General features: G+C 41.3%; 2 protein-coding genes across 3 annotated transcripts in view; both read left to right on the top strand.

Annotated features, from left to right (window-relative positions):
• LOC108668382 (mucin-12) overlaps positions 1 to 12,530 on the top strand; it is a 39,765-nt gene extending 27,235 nt beyond the window's left edge. Inside the window, exons 10-15 of the mRNA XM_018155584.2 lie at positions 7,892 to 8,008; positions 8,273 to 8,587; positions 8,648 to 8,826; positions 11,726 to 11,794; positions 12,023 to 12,103; positions 12,477 to 12,530. Coding sequence (XP_018011073.2) covers positions 7,892 to 8,008; positions 8,273 to 8,587; positions 8,648 to 8,826; positions 11,726 to 11,794; positions 12,023 to 12,103; positions 12,477 to 12,530 — 815 coding nt within the window. The remainder of the gene's footprint in view (positions 1 to 7,891; positions 8,009 to 8,272; positions 8,588 to 8,647; positions 8,827 to 11,725; positions 11,795 to 12,022; positions 12,104 to 12,476) is intronic.
• A 4,390-nt stretch (positions 12,531 to 16,920) lies between these two features.
• LOC108668384 lies at positions 16,921 to 23,780 on the top strand. Of its 2 annotated transcripts, XM_018155589.2 has the most exons (6): positions 16,921 to 18,287; positions 18,544 to 18,700; positions 19,626 to 19,768; positions 21,514 to 21,699; positions 22,262 to 22,481; positions 22,627 to 23,780. In XM_018155589.2, the coding sequence occupies exons 1-5, from the start codon at positions 18,110 to 18,112 to the stop codon at positions 22,459 to 22,461; spliced, it is 864 nt and encodes a 287-aa protein (XP_018011078.1). In that variant the 5' UTR covers positions 16,921 to 18,109; the 3' UTR covers positions 22,462 to 22,481; positions 22,627 to 23,780. The 2 variants fall into 2 exon arrangements, with proteins under 2 accessions (XP_018011078.1, XP_018011077.1); XM_018155588.2 differs by having other exon boundaries at positions 16,922 to 18,287; positions 22,262 to 23,780.
• The last annotated feature ends 322 nt before the right edge of the window (positions 23,781 to 24,102 follow it).

The raw sequence follows: 24,102 nt of genomic DNA, 5'->3' as shown, positions 1-24,102 counted from the left end.
TGATATACATGAAGATCCAGCAATTGATAAATTCTAGAAATCCCGTTCTGTATTGTGAGGTAGTAGAACTTATTGTGAGGTAGAAGGTAGTATTGTAAGGTAGTAGTTCATCCGCCCTTATTTGGGCCACCTGATGCACGATGCTGTTGCTTACTTCTCGCCGCTGGTAGTGTTGCAGGGGAGGTCGATTTGGGATTGTGCTCAGGAACACGTCCAGTTGTCTCTTGAAGGTCTCCAGGGTGAACTCCCCCTCTCTTAGATCCCTTGATAGGGCGTTGAACAGCCTTGGCCCTGCCACGGAAAGTGATCCTTCCCGCAGGGATTGAAATCTGACTGCGGATCTGTTACGTAGGGGGGGGATCTTGCATAGTCTCCCCCTTCTCTCGTTGTGATACGTCTTAATCCTGAAAGTCTCGCTCTCGAAGTTTGGCACCATTCCGGTTATCATTTTCCATGTGTACAGAATGACATACCACTCCCGTGTCCTCTGCAGTGAGTACAGACCTAGTCGCTGTAACCTCTCCCAGTAGTTAAACTTCTCCATCCCTCTGATCCTGGAAGTGAAGGTTCGTTGGACTCCTTCCAGTTGCCGTATTGCGCCTAGTGTGAACGGAGTCCAGAGCTGGCAGCAGTATTCAAGGATGGGTATTACAGGGGCTCTGAAGAGTGTGATCATCGGTTCCGCTTCTCTCGTTCTAAACGTCCGTCAGATCCACCCCATCTGTCGTCTACCTTTTGCGGTTATTGCCGGTATGTGATCACCAAAATTGACCTGATTGTTCATCAACACTCCTAGATCGCGAACGAGTCGCTTCTCTTCGATTTCCGAGTTGTCAGGTGCCAGGTAGCGGTGATCCATTCCAGCTCTTCCGGTTCCTCTGTACCTCAGGACCTCAAACTTGGTCCCGTTGAACTGCATGTTGTCCACTAGGGCCCAGTCATATATTGCAGAAAGGTCTTCTTGCAACCTCTCACTGTCCGTCCTGTCGGTGATGGTCATTAATATCCTGGTGTCGTCCGCGAATGACGATGCAGTGGCGTGGTTCACTGCCACATCTCTGTCGGCGATGTGGATGAGGAAGAGGATTGGGCCGAGTACCGTTCCCTGTGGTACTCCACTCTTCACCCTATCCACGCTCGATCTCGAGCCTCCAACAACTACAGCTTGCAGTCTTTCTGTTAGGAAGCTGTGGATCCATGCCAGCAATTCACCTCCGACTCCCAGCAGTCTTAATTTTCTGAAGAGCACTCCATGGTCAACTTTGTCTAACGCTTTCGCGAAGTCCAAAAACACCACGTCCACCCCGGTCCCCTCCTCCAGCATGGCCAGGATTTGGTGGTGATGCTCCAGTAACTGAGACAAACAGGAACGATTTCGTCTAAAACCGTGTTGCCTTCTGTTGAAAAGGTCTGCGTCTCCTATGTACTGCACCAACCTTCTGGCAACAACCTTCTCAAATACTTTGATTACGTGTGATGTTAATGTAACCGGCCTGTAATTTTGGGGCTTGTCTCTTGCGCCTCTTTTGTAGAGAGGGGTAATTAGCCCTAATTTTAGGTCACTTAGAACATTTCCTTCTCTCAATGATGTTTTCCAGAGCAAAGTCAGAGGGACCTTTAGTGCACCGACACATTTTTTCAGTAACACTGCAGGGACCCCATCTGGCCCGGGAGCCGAACACGTAGATAATTCTTGGATACTCCTCTCTAGATCCGGTGTTTCAAACTCAATGTTCATCAGCTCCCTCTCCCCTGGAAGTTCTTGAATGACTCCAATTTCATTCTCCTGTCTTGAGTATCGGGGTTCGCTGAATACTTTTTCAAATTGAGCTCCCAGAAGTTCGCACATGCCCTTGTCTCTAACAAGGACATCGTTATTTCTCAAGAGGCCCCACTGAGGCTCTGATTTTGGTCTTTGACCGGGCATATTTATAGAAATATTTGGGATTCTCTCGAATGGCAGATACCGCTTGCGCCTCTGTAATTTGGTGCTCGGCCTCGTGTTAATTTCGAATGTAACATTTTCGTGACGTCAATAACGAATTTTTTAGCTACTTGACGTCACTATGATCCTTTATTACCGTCTGGATTGTAGCTGCTTAGGGTTCATATTCTGTTATTTTCTTTGGGTTGTTATAATGTTGGAATACCTTATTTTTTCATTTAAATTATTGATTGAATTACAGAATTAGTCATTTTTGTTCATCGTTGTCGTGTGTCGTTCGCAATTTCTATCATAGTTTTTTTCTATGTTTTCTATTAGTATTGAAAAGCGACAAAATATCAAGCAATTTTACAGAGCTTTCCGGTGAAGGAACACGAGATGGGGGCTACGAAATCTGCGAAGCCTATTCCGCCGGTGTCGCAGGTAAGAATTTTCTGAAGATATTTATGCTTCTATCACACCTGTAGACAATGCAGTCGTTTGTTACATTTATTTTTTATAAGTAACGTATCACGATAGTTTGATTAAATCTAATTTTCCCATTTCTAACAAAATTTGTAAAGATTGCGGACGCCACTAGAACGTTACAAGTCAACACAACTGCACCGAACTTATAACAATTGGAGTTCAAGTATAAATTTCATCTCGTGCCTTTCTGAATTAAGCTCCAGTAATGTGTTCATGGCTTACATAAATGCAGGGATTGCGTAATTGTTCATCAAATATAGGCAATTTTTTACATTCCTATCACAGATATGAATGTGATCACAAATATGAATTTTTAGTCAGGATATGTACTCTATTCACGAATTTTATTGCATTTTTATTGATACAGAGTGTCACTCACGCCTCCACTTGTGGTCAATGCAAAATCTTGGCTCATGATCAAGACCTTTCGAGTGACTCGTCTGGATCCTCAAATGAAGACAGCGATGAAGGAATTTCGGCAGTGTTTCTTGATGAAAGAACGACGCATCTTAATCCTGCCGACGAGTGTGCTTGCTGTCATCGATGTCACACAGCTGAATATCCACTGGAACTGAGGAGATTTTATTGGATCCCAGTAGCATCGCAAACTTACGGTGATCAACATTTGCCCCATAATCCATTTGTCTGTACTGAATGTACCGTATATTTAGAATCGACCATGATTCTGAAAGATTCACAATGGGCTCATGCATGGCCCGCTGTCATCTGCACATTTTTAACAAGCGACAGATTGTCCTTTGATGCTAAGAAGTTAGTGGAAATGTTACCGCAAACAATCAAGAACAGTTATCGGAAATTGGTGTCAAGAATGAGTATAAAAATTTCAGCAGTCTGGAATTCGGCTCCGAAATTCGTTGATGGCACGCATGAATTGATTAATTTCAAGTCGCATTTATTCGACCATGCGGGTATATTGGCATCCAAATTGAATTCAACTTGCTTCCCTTCAGTCAAGTGTCCCATGGGTTGCAACACTTACCTTGATGGAGAGGTTGGGAAAGATGTGGATTATTTGCCCCTCTCACATTATTTGTCCTCCATTTGTCCAGAATTTACTTCTTTCCAAGCTGACCCTAATTTTTTCAGAGGAGCCCGTCCTGACTGGCCTATTCGAGGCGAATATGAAGGTTTCAAGTTTGCCTCTACCTTAATCGTTGATGCAAAGAAAGGACTATGTGTAGTGACATGCGCACAAACTATTCACGCCGATGGCCGTAGCCTTTACATCCACGTACCCCACAATCCGGTGCTTGGTAGTACATCTGAGCTCTGCCCCGACCTCATCGCTCCCGTCTCTGTAAATCCACATCTAGTTAGGCCTGGTGGTTCTAACATGACCAACAGCAGCCATGCGGTGTTTCGCGAGTACGGCGATGCAAACGGCGCTTCTTGCTTCGGTCTAACGCCAAGACCGTATCTTGACGGACCGTGTTCTGTACCACAAGTAGAAAGTATGGGCTTAGCTCTCAATCAACGTGAGGAAATCTTACAAACCCTAATAAAAGCAAAAACACTGCCGAACGAATTTTTCCGCGACCTTAAAGAATCTTATGAAAGACATCCATTGGACGACAAGGTTGTGGATGGAGCAAAAGCAACAGGAACCTACGTCGACTTCCACGACGCCTCTCTAATGATGATGAACTGCCGCAAAAGATCAAATAGCTGTCCCCGTGATGAAAGCGACAAAATTTTGTGCACGGAGAGGAGTGACGTTTTGCAGCTCGTGCATCCTGGTAATGAAGTTGGTCATTTGCCGTTTAAGCTGCCACACTTAGGTAAACGAGATGGCCTGTGCCATGATGACATGGTGCTTCATACTATCGTGACAATTCTTCTTCATAGTAAACATCTTTATCAAATGTTTTTAACTGAATTGGAGACTAAACGTCCGCGTTCTGTATATCATCGTGTTCAATTGTCCGTTTTTGAAATTGCAAGTGGCAGGAAATTGAGTAAGCTTTTAAGTATGACGGCTGATTTGTTGCGGATGGCTACTAATAAAGCTTTGTGTGGCGATAACTGTCAAACTAACATAAAAATTCAAGCCATTCTCGCTCATCTCTGTGGCCTTAAAGCCGTCTCCATTAATCGCAATTTTCAAGCTCTTGAAAGTATTGCCAATGATTCGAAGAAAGTTCTCTTGGTGGATAGTTCAGCAGTAAACTCAACGGGAGCTCCTCAGACTCTGTGCAATGGGCGCTGGCAATTAATGCTGGCTCTTGGACACCGTTTTAGCCGAAGAAATCAATACAAATTTGAATTTGATTTCCGTTGGAGTAGTGAGTTGAAGTGGCACCAATGTTCCTCAGATACAACTGTTCCTTTGCAGGTCGGCGACAATCCACGGTCTTTTTATTGGAACATCCTTCTGTACATCGAGACAGGTTCGTTTCCGTGTATATCTAGGTTCGATTTATTTAATTTTAATGAAGCGCAAACCATGTTAAAATGCTCTAAACACAGAGAGCTTTACATGATCAGCGAACGCCCTGGCTCGTCTCTGAAATGCTGCATTCCCCGTTGCTCATCATCAGTTCGTTATCGTTGTGCCAAAGGCTACGGCCAGAGGTGGATGCCATGTAGATCAGGAGTGTGCTTGTTGCATGCCAAGATCAGTGTGACGGGCGGTGAAAGGGTAACTTTCATCGATCCTCCCACAAACGTTCCTTTGTCTACGCTGACTTTTCACGACGATATGGATGTGGAGAGTGATGTAGCAATGACCATCTTAGAAGATCTCCCGCCTTTATTTCCTTGGGAAATAAACGATGTAGCGGAAATGCACTCGGCGCCTCTAGACTCTCTCTCTGGGCAACTTCCTGTTGCCACCGAAGAAGTTAACCCTTCCTATTCGCAGGGCGCAAACTCTACTCCTGGCCATTTATTCCTCAATACAGGTTTGCATCTGTCAAGAGAAGGCATAAATAAGCATTCATCTGCTTCCTGTCAGAACATCTTTATGCATCTTGATGGTGTATCGCCTAATGAGTCGCGACTGATTTTGTATCCTGAAGGGCTCTTTTTTCCGACAATCTTCTGGGCGGCTGTAGGTAGGAGTGTCATCGGTGCTTTGCCTCTTGTATTTTATTCTTCTTTAGGTCAAAAATCTGCTTATGGCGGATTTGCTTCGCTCATTGACCATCTTCGAGTGAGGTTACTCGACATGTCACTACTCACTGCTCACGATCCAAATTACTTGGCCTTCTGCTTCGACGTTTACCTTAACAGTTTACTCCGGAGCAACGATGTTCTGCTTGCTCTGCGCAATGGTTTGGAGCACGTGAACCGCTCCAACATAATGATCGAAGCAAGTGGAAGTTCATCGAAGTATGATGAAACGGACGGTAGTATAGAGGTCAGACGCTTGTCCGCTGTCATAAATGAAAATCCATGGGACTTTTTCATCACTTTGACTTGCAATGACTCAGAAACCATGGGCGTAGCACCAATCAGGAGAGCACTGGAGCAAAGATATCACGGTAAAGAACTCGACAAGAAACTTCAGAATGCGTGCCCCCTTCTCTGCCGCGCTTGGGCCCGTACCGTGCATTACCTCTTCGAATTTCTCATGCACGGCAAAGAAAAGATCTTTGGTGAGCTGAAAAACGTGTGGTATAGGTTCGAGTTTCAGAATTCGGGAAGTCCCGGGAACAAGCCTTGCGTTCACGCTGGGCTAACACTGAAAAACCGTTCCTGTAGTGTTACAGAACGCATGAAGAGAACTCACAACAGCCTCGACGAAATGTTCAATAAAAATGTCAGGACTGATATGTCGAGCCTCATAAGGGATGGCCTCGTGAAAGATCAAGCCGAATTCGTTAAACTCCACAATCTCGCAGACCGGCTAACTCGAAGTAAATGTGCAAATTCCAAATTAAGTTGCCTGAAAAAGGCGCAGAACAGTGGAAGCGAAAGGTATTATGTTCCAATATATAATATTGAGACCCAGGAACGGCTGTCGCAACTTGGGTTTGTAACGACAATGTATCCACCCGAACTCGAGTCCATGCTTCACAAGGATAAGGTCGTGAAAACAACATTTGTTGGTAACTGCTACTCATACGACAGCGCGTTACGTGTGTATCGAGTATCCTCGAATGGCCGCATTTTCGCTATGCTGCGTTCCATGGTTAGTGTTAAAATTTGCAACTCAGAGTTTACGAGAAGTTCTCTTGCCCAATATGCAGCGCGCTCTTACGAGAAGGGTAAAGTTATCACGACCTGCTCTTCTTGCAAGGATACTACTGCAGTCATCGTTGAGCCTCGCGATGATCTCGACCACGACGCAAAGATCTCAGGGTCGAAGATCGCTCATGAAGAGAAAATGCGAGATAATGTGCCCGAAAAAACTTTGTGCCGGACAATCACCGCAGCAGAAATGGTCTGGTTTACGAACCTGCTTCCTTACGTTGGATGCTCTGCAGATTTTGTGCATTGTTCCACTCAGAACTCCGAACGCCGACTGGCGATGTATCGTAAACGAGGCGACTGCATCCAGGAAAAGAAGTATAAATATTTCAATTTGAATAGAATGTACGGAAGAGCTCGCTTTCCTCTTTGGCGACGTTTCACACGCAGTCAAGAATTGTCAATGAGCAAGATGATCCATTCTCCGGAATTGGCTGATAACACGTTCTTGTTCAGCGTTCGTCCGCCTGAGTTGCTACAGGTTATGAGACTCACTGATTATCTCAAGTGGTTCAGTTTCACTCCTGCGACAACTATCGCTGTTGCTGAAGATTTGAGCGAGTGTCCTTGGATCGATGCGAGCAGCAGGAGAGTACGAGTAAGGAAAAGATATGTGAACGAAGTTCGTCGTTTCTTTGAGAGCCTCGCAAACCGCGCTTGCCCTAGTCCTGGGACCCTGGAGCTGTCTTTACTTTTTGATAACCTCGATCGTGAAGTTCTTCAAGGAAGTAACTCCGACTTTGTGCATCGTTTCGTCGATATTTCCGCTGACAGGGATGTGGTCATTGTTTATGACTGTATCGAGCCAAAATGCACTTTCAAATTCCTCTTTCACCTCGTCATAACATTAGGCTCTTTTGTTACGGAATTTGACCTATTATCTGGTCCAACTTTGCGGCACGCCTTTCAGCATGCAGGTCTCATTGCCGCCGCCAACAATCCAACTGAAGAAGAGGTCCTGTCCATCATCAGGCTTTACGTGATGACTCAGGTGCGGTGTTTGCCTTACGATGTGAATGAATTTTCGCGTATCTTGCGTCTGACAATGGATAGCCTGCTGGATTTTTTTAGTATTCGTTACAAATGGTACAGAGTGCCCAATCTTTTGGCCAGACACACCAGGTGATGATAGATTGCACCGGAAGCCACAGATCAGGATGCCAGTTTGATGTCAGCACCGTCAGAATTTACGATTACTTCCACATTCCTGTCCATTGTATTGGTAGCCCTTAGTTATGAGCTAAAAGCCATTGAAGCTGCAAGATGGTATGACTAGCGAGCTGCAAGATGGTATGACTAGCAAGCTGCAAGATGGTATGACTAGCGAGCTGCAAGCTGGTGTAATTAGCGAGCTGCTGGGTGGTATGACTAGCAAAGCGCAAGGTGGTATAACTAGCAACATGCAAGATGGTATGACTAGCAACCTGCAAGATGGTATGACTAGCAACCTGCAAGATGGTATGACTAGCAAGCTGCGAAATGGTATGACTAGCGAGCTGCAAGCTGGTGTAATTAGCGAGCTGCTGGGTGGTATGACTAGCAAAGCGCAAGGTGGTATGACTAGCGAGCCTCAAGCTGGTATGACCAGCAAAGTGCAAGCTGGTATGACTGGCAAGCTGCAAGCTGGTATGTCTAGTGAGCCGCAAGCTGGTATGACTAGCGAGCTGCAAGCTGGTATGACTAGCGAGCTGCAAGCTGGTATGTCTAGCGAGTCACAAGCTGGTATGACTAGCGAGCTGCAAGCTGGTATGTCTAGTGAGCTGCAAGCTGGCATGACTAGCGAGCTGCAAGCTGGTATGTCTAGCGAGCTGCAAGCTGGTATGACTAGCGAGCTACAAGCTGGTATGACTAGCGAGTCACAAGCTGGTATGACTAGCGAGCCGCAAGCTGGTATAACTAGCAACCTGCAAGATGGTATGACTAGCGAGCTGCAAGATGGTATGACTAGCGAGCTGCAAGCTGGTATGACTAGCCTGTCTCTTATACACATCTAGATGTGTATAAGAGACGAGCTACAAGCTGGTATGACTAGCGAGCTGCAAGCTGGTATGACTGGCGAGCTACAAGCTGGTGTGACTAGCGAGCTACAAGCTGGTATGACTAGTGAGCTGCAAGCTGGTATGACTAGCGAGCTGCAAGCTGGTATGACTAGTGAGCTGCAAGCTGGTATGACTAGCGAGCTACAAGCTNAAAATTGTCTAGTATCTTATTTTTTAATAAATTTGTTTACAGGCTTGCGTAATATCTCTACTAATTGATCTTGGATTGAATTGAAAATTTATACTAAACTGTCTTCGGATACATTGAATATTTTAATGTATTCAACATAGGTATTTTAGAAATTGTATTTCTTTCAACAATAATCATAGATTCGTTGTTTCTATCAATGAACAGAACCTGATTCCCAAACAGTGGTTAAATTAATATTTTATTTTATATTAATGACAGGAGATTTAGGCAAAATCCGTTGTTTCATTATCCACTTATCATAGTAATTTTTCCTACATAGCTTAATTTTACGCTTCATTACCGTGCAAAAAAATATTTCCATAATTTAATTGTTTTAGTGCAACACTCTCCATGTCCATCTCGCCATCGCCATGACAACAGTATTCAGTTGTCATTTTCAGTATTTCAATTTCTTGCTGCTCAACAAAGTCAATTATATATCTGAATAAACGAACTTGGCCATATATTTGGCATGATATACATCTGTCTCTTATACACATCTAGATGTGTATAAGAGACTGATGTCATGCTTTCCAGCTGTGATTGGTTGATGGGATTGTGATGTCATGCTTTGCAGCTGTGATTGGTTGATGGGATTGTGATGTCATGCTTTCCAGCTGTGATTGGTTGATGGGATTGTGATGTCATGCCCTGCAGCTGTGATTGGTTGATGGGATTGTGATGTCATGCTTTCCAGCTGTGATTGGTTTTGCCCAAAGCTCCGCCCCCAAATATGGTATATGTACTATAGTACTGGTTAACTTCATACATGAACTAACATGACTTAATAATTAACTACTTAACTTAATTTTACTTATGATAAGTTGGACAATACCATTCGTCATTGTAGTAGCCATTGCTGTCTCTACCATGTAACCATTTTCCGGTACAACTTTAATTCTCCAAGGAGTATGAAAACATTGGGCGTTTTTGTGTTTATTGGTGCATGTTTGTCTTGATTCTATTGGTTTTAATAATTTTTTCCCAATATAATCAGTATATATATAAAGTTTAGGATAGCAATTAGGATTTGCTACGGCCGTCAAAATGGCACTCTGAGCTGTTTTTAATTGAACAGTAGCACCTTCCATGATGGGTCGCAATCCTTATATGTTTTCCATCAATTGACCTTAAACAATGAGGGATCTGTATACATTCTTTCAATCACAGTTGTAACTTCCAGTCGCTCCTCTTAAGTTTTTTTTTAACTGAAAAAAAGTAATAAATTACAAAGCAAAAATTATAAACAAATTACAACAGCCAGAATCCCCAAGAAAATGAAAATTGCAGAGAACGATAATTGTTTATCATTTGCAGGTAGAAGAAGATGTGCATACAAGTGATACTGACAATGAACGCATTGGAGCGACTGTTCATTCCGAACCATCAACTTCCTATTCCAGCAGTGCATCTGTCTCTTATACACATCTAGATGTGTATAAGAGACAGTCTGGGTATAGNTTTGGTCTTGATTCTATTGGCTTCAATAAATTTATTTTCCAATATAATCTGTATATGTAAGAGTTTCACCTTTTTGCGCTTGTATCGCAGGTTTCAGCCTCACGATTTGGTTCAAACTATGTTTTCCATATTCTTTTAGTCTCTAGAAACATTTAGTTATAAAATGTCACGTAAAAAATTGGTTATTATTTTATTTTTCAAAATGGAACTTCATCTGAAAATGTTAATAGTTTTTTTGTCCATGTCTTTGCTGAACAACCTATAATTTTCCCCAAACCATTTTAAACATGTTTCCTGATTCATAACGAACATTTTGCTAAGGATTTGTTTTGGAAAAAATTGTCTAGTATCTTATTTTTTAATAAATTTGTTTACAGGCTTGCGTAATATCTCTACTAATTGATCTTGGATTGAATTGAAAATTTATATACTAAACTGTCTTCGGATACATTGAATATTTTAATGTATTCAACATAGGTATTTTATAAATTGTATTTCTTTCAACAATAATCATAGATTCGTTGTTTCTATCAATGAACAGAACCTGATTCCCAAACAGTGGTTAAATTAATATTTTATTTTATATTAATGACAGGAGATTTAGGCAAAATCCGTTGTTTCATTATCCACTTATCATAGTAATTTTTCCTACATAGCTTAATTTTACGCTTCATTACCGTGCAAAAAAATATTTCCATAATTTAATTGTTTTAGTGCAACACTCTCCATGTCCATCTCGCCATCGCCATGACAACAGTATTCAGTTGTCATTTTCAGTATTTCAATTTCTTGCTGCTCAACAAAGTCAATTATATATCTGAATAAACGAACTTGGCCATATATTTGGCATGATATACATGAAGATCCAGCAATTAATAAATTCTAGAAATCCCGTTCTGTATTGTGAGGTAGTAGAACTCAACTTAAAGGTAGAATAATTTTGTTCCATACGATTGATGTCTTCTTTCCTACTGGCTGATCACAAGCCTTCACCAAGCGTCACGTTGAAAAGAATGCCTTCATTTAATTTGGAATTCTGAGAACCTATGCAACAAGAATGATGAATACTTACAGTCCATCGTTAGGTCATCAAGGCTGGAGTTTAAATACTGCTTTTCAGTTTTTTTAATTCCGAATGTAACATTTCGTAACGTCAAGCTACTTGGCGTCACTATGATCCTCCATTAACGTCTGGATTGTAGCTGCTTAGGGTTCATATTCTGTTATATTCTCTGGGTTGTTATAATGTTGGAATACCTTTTTTTTCATTAAAATCATTGCTTGAATTACAGAACCGGTCATTTTTTGTTCTTTGTCGTGTGTCGTTTTCAATTTCCATCATAGTTTTTTTTATTCTTCTATGTTTCCCATTATTATTGAAATGCGACAAAATATCAAGCAATTTTACAGAGCTTTCCGGTGAAGGAACACGAGATGGGGGCTACGAAATCTGCGAAGCCTATTCCGCCGGTGTCGCAGGTAAGAATTTTCTGAAGATATTTATGCTTCTATCACACCTGTAGACCTGTCTCTTATACACATCTAGATGTGTATAAGAGACAGGTATTGTTTTCAAAACATAAGTACGGTATTCTAAATGGTATGTTATGCTAACCTCTAGGATAATAAACTTTCTTCTTTATGNTAGGCTCTTTCGTTACGGAATTTGACCTATTATCTGGTCGAACTTTGCGGCACGCCTTTCAGCATGCAGGTCTCATTGCCGCCGTCAACAATCCAACTGAAGAAGAGGCCCTGTCCATCATCAGGCTTTACGTGATGACTCAGGTGCGGTGTTTGCCTTACGATGTGAATGAATTTTCTCGTATCTTGCGTCTGACAATGGATAGCCTACTGGATTCTTTTAGTATTCGTTACAAATGGTACAGAGTGCCCAATCTTTTGGCCAGACACACCAGGTGATGATAGATTGCACCGGAAGCCACAGTCCAGGATGCCAGTTTGATGTCAGCACCGTCAGAATTTACGATTACTTCCACATTCCTGTCCATTGTATTGGTAGCCCTTAGTTATGAGCTAAAAGCCATTGTTTCTATTTCATTTCCTGGAAGTGAGTTGACGAACCAAAAAACTACAATCTGGAAAATTATAGCCATGGCCAATTCTCAAATCGCTGCACAATTACATTTTACGTATACAGGGCCTCTTCATGAGAGATGAGAAAACTCAAAAGATATTCATTGAGTCTAACTAAATATGAGAAGTTCCGGGCGAAAAGACTGATTTAATAGACCTCTGAGGCTGGCATTCACATCCAAACCATCATTTTGGAATATTTTCTGTCACTCGTAAGAGTTCATTTGTTTCATTTCCAACAGTTTTTTTCTATCACACATGCTGATAATTGATGGGAAATTGGCGCAATGCATATATACTTGGCTATTATTTAATCAATATCATACTTCTCCCGCTGTTTTGAATTTTAAAGATAGTTTCAGTTTCAGTGGGCTGTTGCTTACTCTCTTACAAAAGAATGTTCATTGTATTTTGGTCAAGTTCGTCTCATGTATGTAACCAGAGATATGTCCAAATGTATGAAAATTATTCAAAAATTCATTTCGTAATCATTTTCCTAAGGTTTTTGAAAAAATTCGAATATATTCGAATATAAAATTCACCAGTATGATTAATATCATAAAAATTAATTCAAATGGCTTTCAAGTTATTTGATTGGAAGTTCATTTTTAAGAATTGAGGTTCAGAAACGGATTTTTTTTTGCTCAACATTAGGCATTGTTAATGTATTATAGTTACCATTGTACTATACTGATGTGATTAAAAAATATATCTATAAAGGTTTGTATTTTCAATATCATGACATTGCTGGGCTAAGGATATTTATATTTTGTGTAGTAAGTCATCAAATGAGCTAGTGAAATAAGGAAGCTTGGAAGAATCAATGTACCGTGAAATTTATACATGTACAAAACTATTTCATTCATAAATTACATTGCTTCCCGACGACCTTGGTTGAAGGATTAATGCACTTAATTCTTTTCCAAGTACAATTATTCGAACATGTATTGAAGAACATTTTCGGTTAATGTTTGTTAAATTCAAAGCACGTCGATGGCTAAAGCTAGGTAGGATGGCTTCCACGATCAAAAAAATACAGCTTCTAAAGGATAGTTGCATGCAGTAATTAAATTTTTTTGGGGCATTTTGATGAGGTAAATTTTTTTAATGCTTTCAAAAATGACATAAAACAATGTGTTGATCCACACTGTTTTCCTTTTGTGCCCACTGTGTGCCCGTCGTTCTAAAGATGCGCAGAACTGCGAAAAATCTTTATCGTCGTTGGTCAACCTTTTATTAGTTCAACCATGTCCCGCATAATCCTTAAGACGATTGGCTGTGTCTCGATGTGCGCAGCACATCAAAAATAAAAAAGTGAAACTCTCTGCACAAAGAACAGTAATTGAGCGATAACAGAATAATAAAAACAATTTAAGCATTGCAGCAGCGATTATTACCAGACATATAACCTGTAGGATTTACTATATCTTCTCCGGCCTCGTGTCACTGCCAACTGTCGTGTCCGAATGCGATACCGAAGCGACATTTCTGCGCCTGCGCGCCGATTTGGTCCGGGCCGACCCTGCAACAGAGGCACATACATGCATTGCCTATTTTCTATGACAATGAATCCGAAATCTAATCTAGCCTGCAATCACTTATCAACAAAATTGTAAGGCATATTACAGGACGAATCATTAAATTAAAATACTGGTACTCTAATTTGCTGTGATGGAACCATCGGCTGTAGTGCAGTGGTATTGACGTCAAGATGAGAGGCACTAGCCATAGGTTCTAGTCTTGAACATATCGGCTCATTTCACGTTGTCATAGCTGGTCGGTTCTTGGTGCTGTCGAGGGTAGTGCATCAGCATAATCGTAGGTCTTTGCCTGTAAACGAAAAACATATTTGTGTTTTTTGTGTTGGAGGGCTTGTAAAATTGGTGCCTTTTAGCAGGTTCTACCACGAACAAATTATACTCCTATGCAGTCACAAATACCTGGCATTAATTTTAGTAAATATAACCTATCGTGCTAATCATTTCCGCACCTGGTAAGCGCATGTTTTAATTTAACGGCGAGACGCTAAGAGCAGGTGGATGGCGTGGTGTATTAGTTGAAAATTTTGGCCCTATATATACAACTTGGAAGTACTCCTTTTATTAAGGTGAAAAATACAAAACTGAAAATCGTTCATGACTCTGGAGCCATTCCTGTACTACTTGTGGTATACGTACCACGGGTTGAGAACCGCTGAATCTAACGGTAAGGAGGTCTCTATACGGTCTAATGTGTAAATAAACGCGAGTAGAGAAGACACGTACACTGAGTATTGGCGTAAATTTCATCTTTTAGGAGAATGTACTAATGAAACGCCTAGTAATGAGAATTTAATAGTAATAGTTCATATTTTTCGCACAAATTTTCGCTATCGTTGCTATGTTTGCGTAATTTGAAAATGGCATACAAAAGACTATTCTGTTTATTTATACCAAATCCTTGAGAAGCACACAAGAAGAATAATGAAGAGATTTTGAAGCTGATATTTTGTTCAACTCGTATTACAAGGCATGTGATTCGATAGTGAATAGATAGAGATTGCTGCTTACGTAATGCTCCCGAACACCTACATTCACGCTATCTAGTGACCATAAGATGAAATATCTACCGAATGGTTGAATTCAATGATAATAAACAAATCGGAAATTATAATTTGTTAAAAATTGCTCTGAATTTAATTATAATTTCGAGCTTGATGTGAGAAATACTATGTATATTTGAAGATTACACAAAATGCCGTGTTGCTTACCTGGCGCTCGTACAGAGTTGACACATCACCGCAGCCGACACACTGTGTGCCGGTAAGCTGTCATGTTCCAGTCACGTGTAGGCTGTCGTAGGAGTGGGTTGTGTGATTTCCTGTTGTGTATAATCGTTATCTTTATTCAACAAGAAATTGAATTTTACGGCTAGTTTTGTTTGGATATTCTAAACTACAAATGAATGTTAAAATTGGTCCATTATGCTGACAGATCTGTAAATTCAGTTCTCAGCACTTTTTTCATTTGATGCCCAAGGGCCAAGGCAAATATGTAATTAGTTCATGACGTAACTATCGTATGCAAGGTGAGCCTACATTCTGCTCATGAGAATGTTTCCAAACTAGCTTCGGAAATTAGAAATTCAATCCACGCCTTTCCCGAGATTTCCTGAAATTCTATGCATACAAAGTTCGTTCTGTGGTAAAATTTGCTTCAACCTGTAATTTAACCCTGGAACCTGTACAAAAATGATCTATTCTCGTTTATTGAGTGTCTAAAAAATCACTACATAATGTTTATATTTTTTAAAAGCTATTACCTAAAAATTTGCTTATAATTTAATTTTTAGAAAAGATATTCACTTCTGGTTGTAGTTCAAGATACTCCGCCTGCTTCTAACCTCAGTGCTGCTTGTCGCTATGTCGGTAATTAGCATAGGAGCGTTTCATGCAGGTTCCTCACTCCCATTCAAGGGATCGTTTGCGTATTCTGCGTAAAAAAAATGTTCTTCATAAAAAATTGCGCATATTATGTGATTGTTTTCAATGACATTTAAAATAATGTGTGCAGTAATTAAAATGCAGGTGAAGAATATGGTTGTTGGTCCGGAATGCTTATTGTATATATACGGTTTTCTCAAGTCCTTTTAAGTTTGATCAACTTGTCAACTGCCGTGATCGTAGAGACTATTTTTAGTAGTTACTAGCCGGTTATCGAGGCCAGCCAGTTGTCGCCTAAAGGTTGGGGCGGCCAGGGCAGTCGTGTGTACTGTACGCTGTAGTGTGCAGTAGTGTACAGTTGGTGCCATGTCAAGCAGGGGCGATGCGTCGTCGTGTATACAGTTAATGCCATGTCAAGCTGGGGCGATGCGTCGTGTGTACAGTTAGTGCCATGTCAAGCAGGGGCGATGCGTCGTGTGAACAGTTGGTGCCATGTCAAGCTGGCGCGATGCGTCGTGTGTACAGTTTACGCCATGTCGAGCTGAGGTGATGCGTCGTGTGTACAGTTGACGCCATGTCGAGCTGGGGTGATGCGTCGTGTGAACAGTTAGTGCCATGTCAAGCTGGCGCGATGCGTCGTATGTACAGTTGGTGCCATGTCAAGCTGGGGCGATGCGTCGTATGTACAGTTGGTGCCATGTCAAGCTGGGGCGATGCGTCGTATGTACAGTTGGTGCCATGTCAAACTGAGGCGATGTGTCTTGTATACAGTTGGTGCCATGTCAAGCTGGGATGATGCGTCGTGTGTACAGTTGGTGCCATGTCCAGCTGGAGCGATGCGCTGCGGCAGCTTAAAATATCCCGGTCCAGTAAAATTGCCTTTCAAAAATTGTCTCTAAACTATAGCAGATGACCTGTATGCCTATACTTGCACTGCTAGTCCATGAAAAAATGCAAGTGCTGTGTAAATGGTGCTAAGGAGTTGTTGAAAATTAAATAGTTTCGTGTTGCGAATTTTACTCGATTACGATACTGTGATAATTCATTGCGGGCTAAGGGCCACTAGCTGCGTTCGTGCTCTCCAGTGTTTACCATTTATCCTCGATAAGCGTATCGTTTTAATCACGTCGTAGGGGTCGGGTTGAGCATTTATTTAAAAGATTCGGATATAGCCGACGCGTTTCAAATAGGGTACATATTATAAAATAGTTTTAGGTAAGAATTTGAACCTCGTTAGGAACATACCGGTACGTGCAGACCGGAGATCATTCTGGTATTGGATAGGAGAGAAGACAGAACCTACGAGTGGCACGCTGAACTATTTTGATGCTTGTTGACCCAAGATTAAGTTTTGCGTTCTCAATATACATTGACTGGCAAGTTGGCAACTCATGTTCATCGGTTTTTCGTGGCGTTGACTATTAACACGTTGAGTGCATTACGAACCGCCGGTAGGTTGCCGGATCTTTTTTTCGGACAAATTCCGGCAAAATTTTATGACGGCGGTACTTACTTATTAAACTTTAAAAAGTACGAAAAGAAGGAAAATAGAATTTTTGCATGAGAACCAACAAATTTAATCGTAAATATTGAATTATAGGCCTTTTTAGGCCGTTTGGCAACCCTGGCTTGTGAATCGTATTGCACTCACATGTAAATTGTGTTTTGACCGTAGAAGGCTGACATACCCATAAGCGGTTCATGCGAACCTGCGAAGTGGACGTCTAACAAAACAGAGAAATGCAAGAAAGAAGTACATATGCACTCAAATTTTGAATCCTTACTTCCCGTGTTCGATTCTTACTAACTTGAATTAGTTGGCTTCCATATCTATCTACGCACATACCTATATTTTTCGAAATATTTGTCGTTGATTATTTTGTTCCTCGATATCTATGAGAAGTCTTCGTTGATGGAGGTCTTATCGATCCTTTTATTGTGCTAAAAATTTAGAGTCGGGTGGTAATTTAGGATAATTATAGTCCGTCATCACTGCATTGAAAAAAATCTTCTGCGAAATCTGACTCCTGTTCTACACGTTTTTATAAGTGTTTTAAATAGGATACGAACAAACCTCTAGTTCCATCTTCTAAATAATTAAACTTGCCATAGGTCGAACACTGAAGATTCTGTGTAATCCATAAAAAGCCGAGGCCAACCTCATTTATTCCCTGTATTCACTCAAAATATAGTATAAATTGTTCTACCGGGTTTCACCGTCTGTTCACATTACACGTCACCACCAAGCTTCTCGTACCACCGCGGCCCCACCCGCCATGCCACCGCAGCGCATCACGATGGCCACGTACGGTGGCCCCAGCATCAGCGTTCGCTACTACGAGGCCCTGAAGCAGCACATCGAGGCCCAAACGGGCCTCGTCGTCGACCTGCTCTACGACACGGACCGTCTGGGGCCGTCGGTGGAGAGGGGGGATCATCAGCACGTCGACGTCGGTGAGTGTTAGCGTTGCTTCCTAGATGTTAATGGGTGTAGCAATTGCTACGTGGATGTCGGTGTGTATAACTCTTGTTTTTTGGAAGGTGTTGACCTTCATTTTACGTTCGTACTGTAAATCGTGGATTTCTGTAACAAGGTTATGATGTGAATCGTTGATTTTCGTAAAAAAATTATGATTTGTATTTTCATCAATCCTAAGTAGTAAACTAGTAGTGAACATTCTACTAAACTAGTCGAATGTTCTCGCTATAGCCTTCACGTCAACGCGGTACGGGCTGGACGTGCAACAGAAGGGTGGCGAGGCCGCGTACGTCGTGCTGCCCGTGGGGCCCGTCACGGCGCACCCCGACGACCCGACCGTCCGCGACGTCGGCTACTACTCAGTCGTAGTCGCCCGTGCCGACCAGACGTACGTGCGCTCGCTCGCGATGCCCTGGGGCTGGTGGGCAGTCTGTATCTAGTGATTCTAGTTAACTCATCTGGTTTATCATAATTTCTCAATAGCTATAGGCTCATAATCTCTTTGTTCTCACTCGGCATAATCGCATAATCGGCATTACATGCATAATCTCTTTGTTCTCTCTGCATGTAATTTTCGCATCAGCTCCTAATCTCGCTATACTCATACAGATTCCTCTGGTAAACTCTATTCTCTGTCTTAATAAAGAATTGAGAAATAGATCACATGAACTTAGGTGGTCAAACAACGAGTTGTGGGAAGAAATTTCATTACTATCTGCTGAAAATAGTTGCTATACTTTTAATTTTCATATGTCCACGACCTATAAATAATTACGTCTTTCGTTGTATATAACTGTAGTAATAGTAATAACAATAATAACTTCCTTGGATAAATTTCCCAGCTGCTAAAAAGCTTAAATATAATCCTCGTAAAAAAAGAGTACACTCGACGTTTCAATTTGGTGCGTAATGCTCGTTCGGTATTGATTTTCATGTGCCGAACGGTGATCTTTGGTACGAGTTTTGAACGTAGCAGTCCCAGGCCAGTCGAGCAGTCCCAGACCACAGAGCTTTGTTGACTACAACGCCTCTTTGTCCCGCAGCTATGGTACAGCACCACAGAGCTTTGTTAACTACAACGCCTTTTTGTCCCGCAGCTATGGCACAGCACCACAGAGCTTTGTTGACTACAACGCCTCTTTGTCCCGCAGCTATGGCACAGCACCACAGAGCTTTGTTAACTACAACGCCTCTTTGTCCCGCAGCTATGGCACAGCACCACAGAGCTTTGTTGACTACAACGCCTTTTTGTCCCGCAGCTATGGCACAGCACCACAGAGCTTTGTTGACTACAACGCCTTTTTGTCCCGCAGCTATGGTAGCACCACAGAGTTTCTGGACCTGCGAGGTAGCAAACTGGCTATCAGCGACGCTCAGTCCTTCAGCTCAGTCACGGCGCTATTGAACAAGCTGAAGCTGTCGGGCGAGAACGCCGCATTTTTCCACACCGTGCACAGTGAGTCCTGTAGAAAATTGTTAATTTTCATCGCAGCTTCCAATTACTAAATTTTTGAAAACTTGTATTCAAAACCATTTGGGTATATTGAAAATTTGTTGATTCATCTTTAACCCTATAGTGTGGGGACTAATCGCCCCTCAACCTGTCCTGTTCGATGATCATACCTTGGGATTCGAGCGGGTTGAGGTTGATTCAACAGGTTTATAAAGATTTTTTCACGATGGCATCCGACGCTTGTACATGAAATGCTTTGCCCCATGGGAGATCCAACTTAGATGATGCAGTTTGTGCTGTAAAGAGAGTAGTATTTTAATACTGAAATATTTATTTCATTGATTTAGTACATTTCGACAATTTTTATACTACTGGCTCTGGAAGCCAGTATTTGAATTGGTTTCGAACTTCCAATTTTTGCTCCATTTCGCCTTGCCTAACACGTTTCACCCCGTGAATGCCGAGCCGAGCGATTTCGTTGAAACATAAGGAATTTCGTATCACAGACTAACAGGTAATCATTTTCTCGAATAGAAAATATTCAAATATGATTGAGTGGCCAATAATAATCATCTTCAATTTAGCTCGGATACAACCAGGGTTGCCTAATTTGTTTTCGAAATGTATGCATGTAAAGGCGGTAAATTATCAAACATCTTTGGGAGCTTTACTTTTCTGAAGTCACCGCAAGGATCGAAGCGCATGTATGGCGACTGCGCAATGTGCATGTGTTGCTAGATGGCAACCGCATTCGGCCACATGACATTTTCGTGGAGAATTTTCCCCTTGAAGTCGTCGGAAAAGTTAAAAGCATGAACTTGCGTTGCCTATGCGCAGTGGTAGGCACGGCTAAACGAAAAGTTAGCTTCGATAACTGTTAATCCTATAACTGAAAAGTTAACTTTTATAACGCTAAACTAATAAATCGCCGAAAAATTTAACTGAATTTACCGCTAACTATTAGTATATCAATTTATCTTTGGCTTAATTTTTTGAAGGGCTGTAAAACTGAAAAAAAAAGACCTAGAGAGCTGAACTTTTAATATGTTGTAGCATTGACAAGGAGCTGTCCAAAAAGTTGTAGCATGCCAAGATCAAATGATGATCAAGATGTATATAAATAATTAAATGAACAAATTAAATAGAGCGGTAGTTGATATTCAATGTACAGTTTATTAAACGAATAAAAAAGTATTAAACGAATAAGAAATATTAGGAAATAAAAACACACGAGTAAAAGTAGGGTTACACGTACACTGATCTTACTCTGGCTTGCCCGTCATCTCCTCGAGGTGACTTTGGCCCTTGATGAACATCACACTCTCAATGCTGCGTCAACCAATTACGTCTTGCGCTACTACAATATTTAGCAGTAACACAAGATGTTATTTGTTGACGTAGCCGTATATATGACGGCTAACGATACTTAGCATTAAATATTTACGCTTGCTGAATTTTCTATCAGAAGAGACTTTTAAACATTTTATGTGTTCATGTTCGTATTTGTCTCCATTGAGTTTAATAACCCTCTGACTTAGTAATAGAGGAGTCAGCTCAGAAAAGGTTATGTTGGCTTTTCGGCCAATCTTTATCACCAGACCACCTGACGATTTAGACCTGAATTTTCCCAATTTGTGAGAATTTCCACAATTTCGAACCTTCAACTCACAGCTCCAATGTAGGCGATCTTTACCACTCTTAACATTTTTTAATAGTCAGGATAATTGTTATCTGATTTTGACTGTCAGAGCTCGGGAGCCACGAGGCGTGCCTTAAATCGTTGATGGAAATCGCGCTGGAGGTGGCTGTTGTGGACAACCTCGCTCTGCACAACTTCCTCATCCGCCACCCGCGCGCTGCTGAGAAGCTTAAGCGCCTGCACGTGTTGGGCCCACACCCCCCGCCTCCAGTCTTGGTCAACAAGAGGCTTGATGGTCAGAGTTCGTACCGATTATTTTTACTTCAATATCGCACCCACATATAACTGCATGAAATATCGATTGTCGAAACAGGCTTTTTTAACACCAAGTTTTTATTATAAAATATCGAGATTATGATTATGACACCTATTGATATTTCTTCCTGGCAGTACTATACACAGCAATACTTGAGCAATTGTGTTTTGAGATCGTAAACGGTCCCCTGCTTGAATTAAATGTTTGTTCTTGTGGTGGTATGCGCTCCATGCATACGCCTGTACATTATGAATGAGTGCAAAATTGAAGCACAACAGAAGTGTAGTCATTGGAGTTATTTATTTGAAGCAGGCTGGTTCCTGCTTCAGGGTGAGACTACCGGCATCATAAATCGAACATTGTTTGGTAGAATGGTAGTACATCAAAGCACAGCTTTGTATTTTATTTACTTTACGGCATCAACACCAATAGCTTCGTGCTGCATGTTACTCAAGGCCTAGGACGTCTTCTTTTGTCTTCGTGCTGCAAACTACCTTCAGTATTCTAGAATATCGATGCCTCATTTGATGCAATATTACAGAAGGCACGCGAGCACAAATCTTGAAGGCCCTGAAGATGCTGCAGCCCCAAACATCAGACCCCGCTTGCCAGGACGTCCTCGTGAAGCTCGCGCCCTACGGAGTCCTGGGCTTCGGGGCCCCTGAAGCTGATCTCTTCGACAACGCCCTCGTCATGCTCGAGAACTGCCAGAAGCTCTCCCTTGACGGGGTCTACTATTGACCTGATCATTCTACCTTTGGGTCCTCTCACTTGTTTTGTTATGTTACAGTGGCGTTATTGATGCCTGGTTTTTAGTGCAATTGGGGTTTGATCATTGAAGTGGGGACATTGCCGACATGTGCAGAATGTTTTAGGGTACTATTGACCTGATCATGCTACCTTTGGATCCTCACACTTGTTTTGTAAAGTTGAAGTGGCCTTATTGATGACCTGTTTTTAGTGCAATTGGGGTTTGTTCATTGAAGTGGTAAAATTACCGACATGTGCAGAATATATTACGGTACTATTGACCTGATCATGCTACCTTTGGATCCTCACATTTGTTTTGTTAAGTTACAGTGGCCTTATCGATTCCTTATTTTTAGTGCTCCATTTGTGCTTCGTGATCATTGAAGTGGGAGTATTAAAGACCTGTGCAGAAGGTATTATGGGTATTTTTGGGACCATTTGTGAGGGGTACGGTTCGTTATTCTTGGAATTAGATGCTTTTGATGGGACACTAAGTTGGGACCAGTTGAATTAGGGAAACATATTTGTTTTCAGGAATGAATGTTTGAATCTGGGCGGTCGACATTATTTGAATGATTTTAGATTTGCAAATCATTGATGGGCTACGGGGAGATTTATCTTAGGGTTAATGTATATAGAGAAACTGCCTCAGCGATGATCAGAAAAAGTTTAAATGTTTAATGGAATTGAAAATTCGAATAGCTCTTTACCGCCTAGGTTACGGGCTGTTCTTAAACGTGAGATGAATTATATATATAAGTTCTGAAAGCAGCTGCCGCGTACAGCAATACCGTGAATAATTATTTGTGATCAATTTTACTCATGAATCTCTTAATTTGCTATGAGCGAGAAACACCGCAGGCTATTCACCTGAGTGAAGGCGCTTCCGAATTAAAGCGGTAGCCTTTTATACTGCACCCTTAAAAGTAAGTCAATCACAATGTGCAATACGTTTCTGGGCTATGTTCTACCAGACTAATGATTATAAAACGAATTACAACTATAATGATTCTTAGAATAATTCTCAATTTGCATTTATCTGTCACAAATTTCTAAAATTAGACAGTTAAATTTGACTAAGTCTATTGCCTAGTTTTAACTTTTCTAAATTAGAATTCGTGTTTTCTAAGGTGCTGAAAAATGTTACGTGGAACCAAGGGAAATATCTACATGTTGTTTCTTCTAATTCTCTTCTACATTTCGTTATTTTTGTACAAATCTCAATTCTGTGTCTGTGGTGTAGGCATGTACTTATCTGTTCAGTATATTTTTATAGATCACTGAATTGATAAAAATTCTTGATGAAACTCGACGTTGGGTTTTATTTCCATCAAATAAAATACTAAGCAAGAAACATACTACATGAAGTTGTTCGATATCCTGTACAATGGCCAACGATGCTGGTATAACATAACATAACGAAGCTATGTTGGCGCAGAAGAGTAGGCCTGATGTGGCCTGTTGCCGATTCTTGAACTTTTCGTGACTTGTTCACAGAAGATCTAACAAAAACGAAGGGATAGAAACAAAAATATATTTGTGATTATGTCACAAATTCAATATATTTATTGAAATAGGTAACTGGCACAAAGTAGGCGAAACCTATAGCACAGGCTCCGGTTGGTAGGAACT

The sequence above is a fragment of the Hyalella azteca genome, unplaced genomic scaffold (genome assembly GCF_000764305.2).
Source record: "Hyalella azteca isolate HAZT.00-mixed unplaced genomic scaffold, Hazt_2.0.2 contig3748, whole genome shotgun sequence".
NCBI classification, from domain to species: domain Eukaryota; kingdom Metazoa; phylum Arthropoda; class Malacostraca; order Amphipoda; family Hyalellidae; genus Hyalella; species Hyalella azteca.
This window is presented reverse-complemented; position numbering and strand designations above follow the sequence as displayed.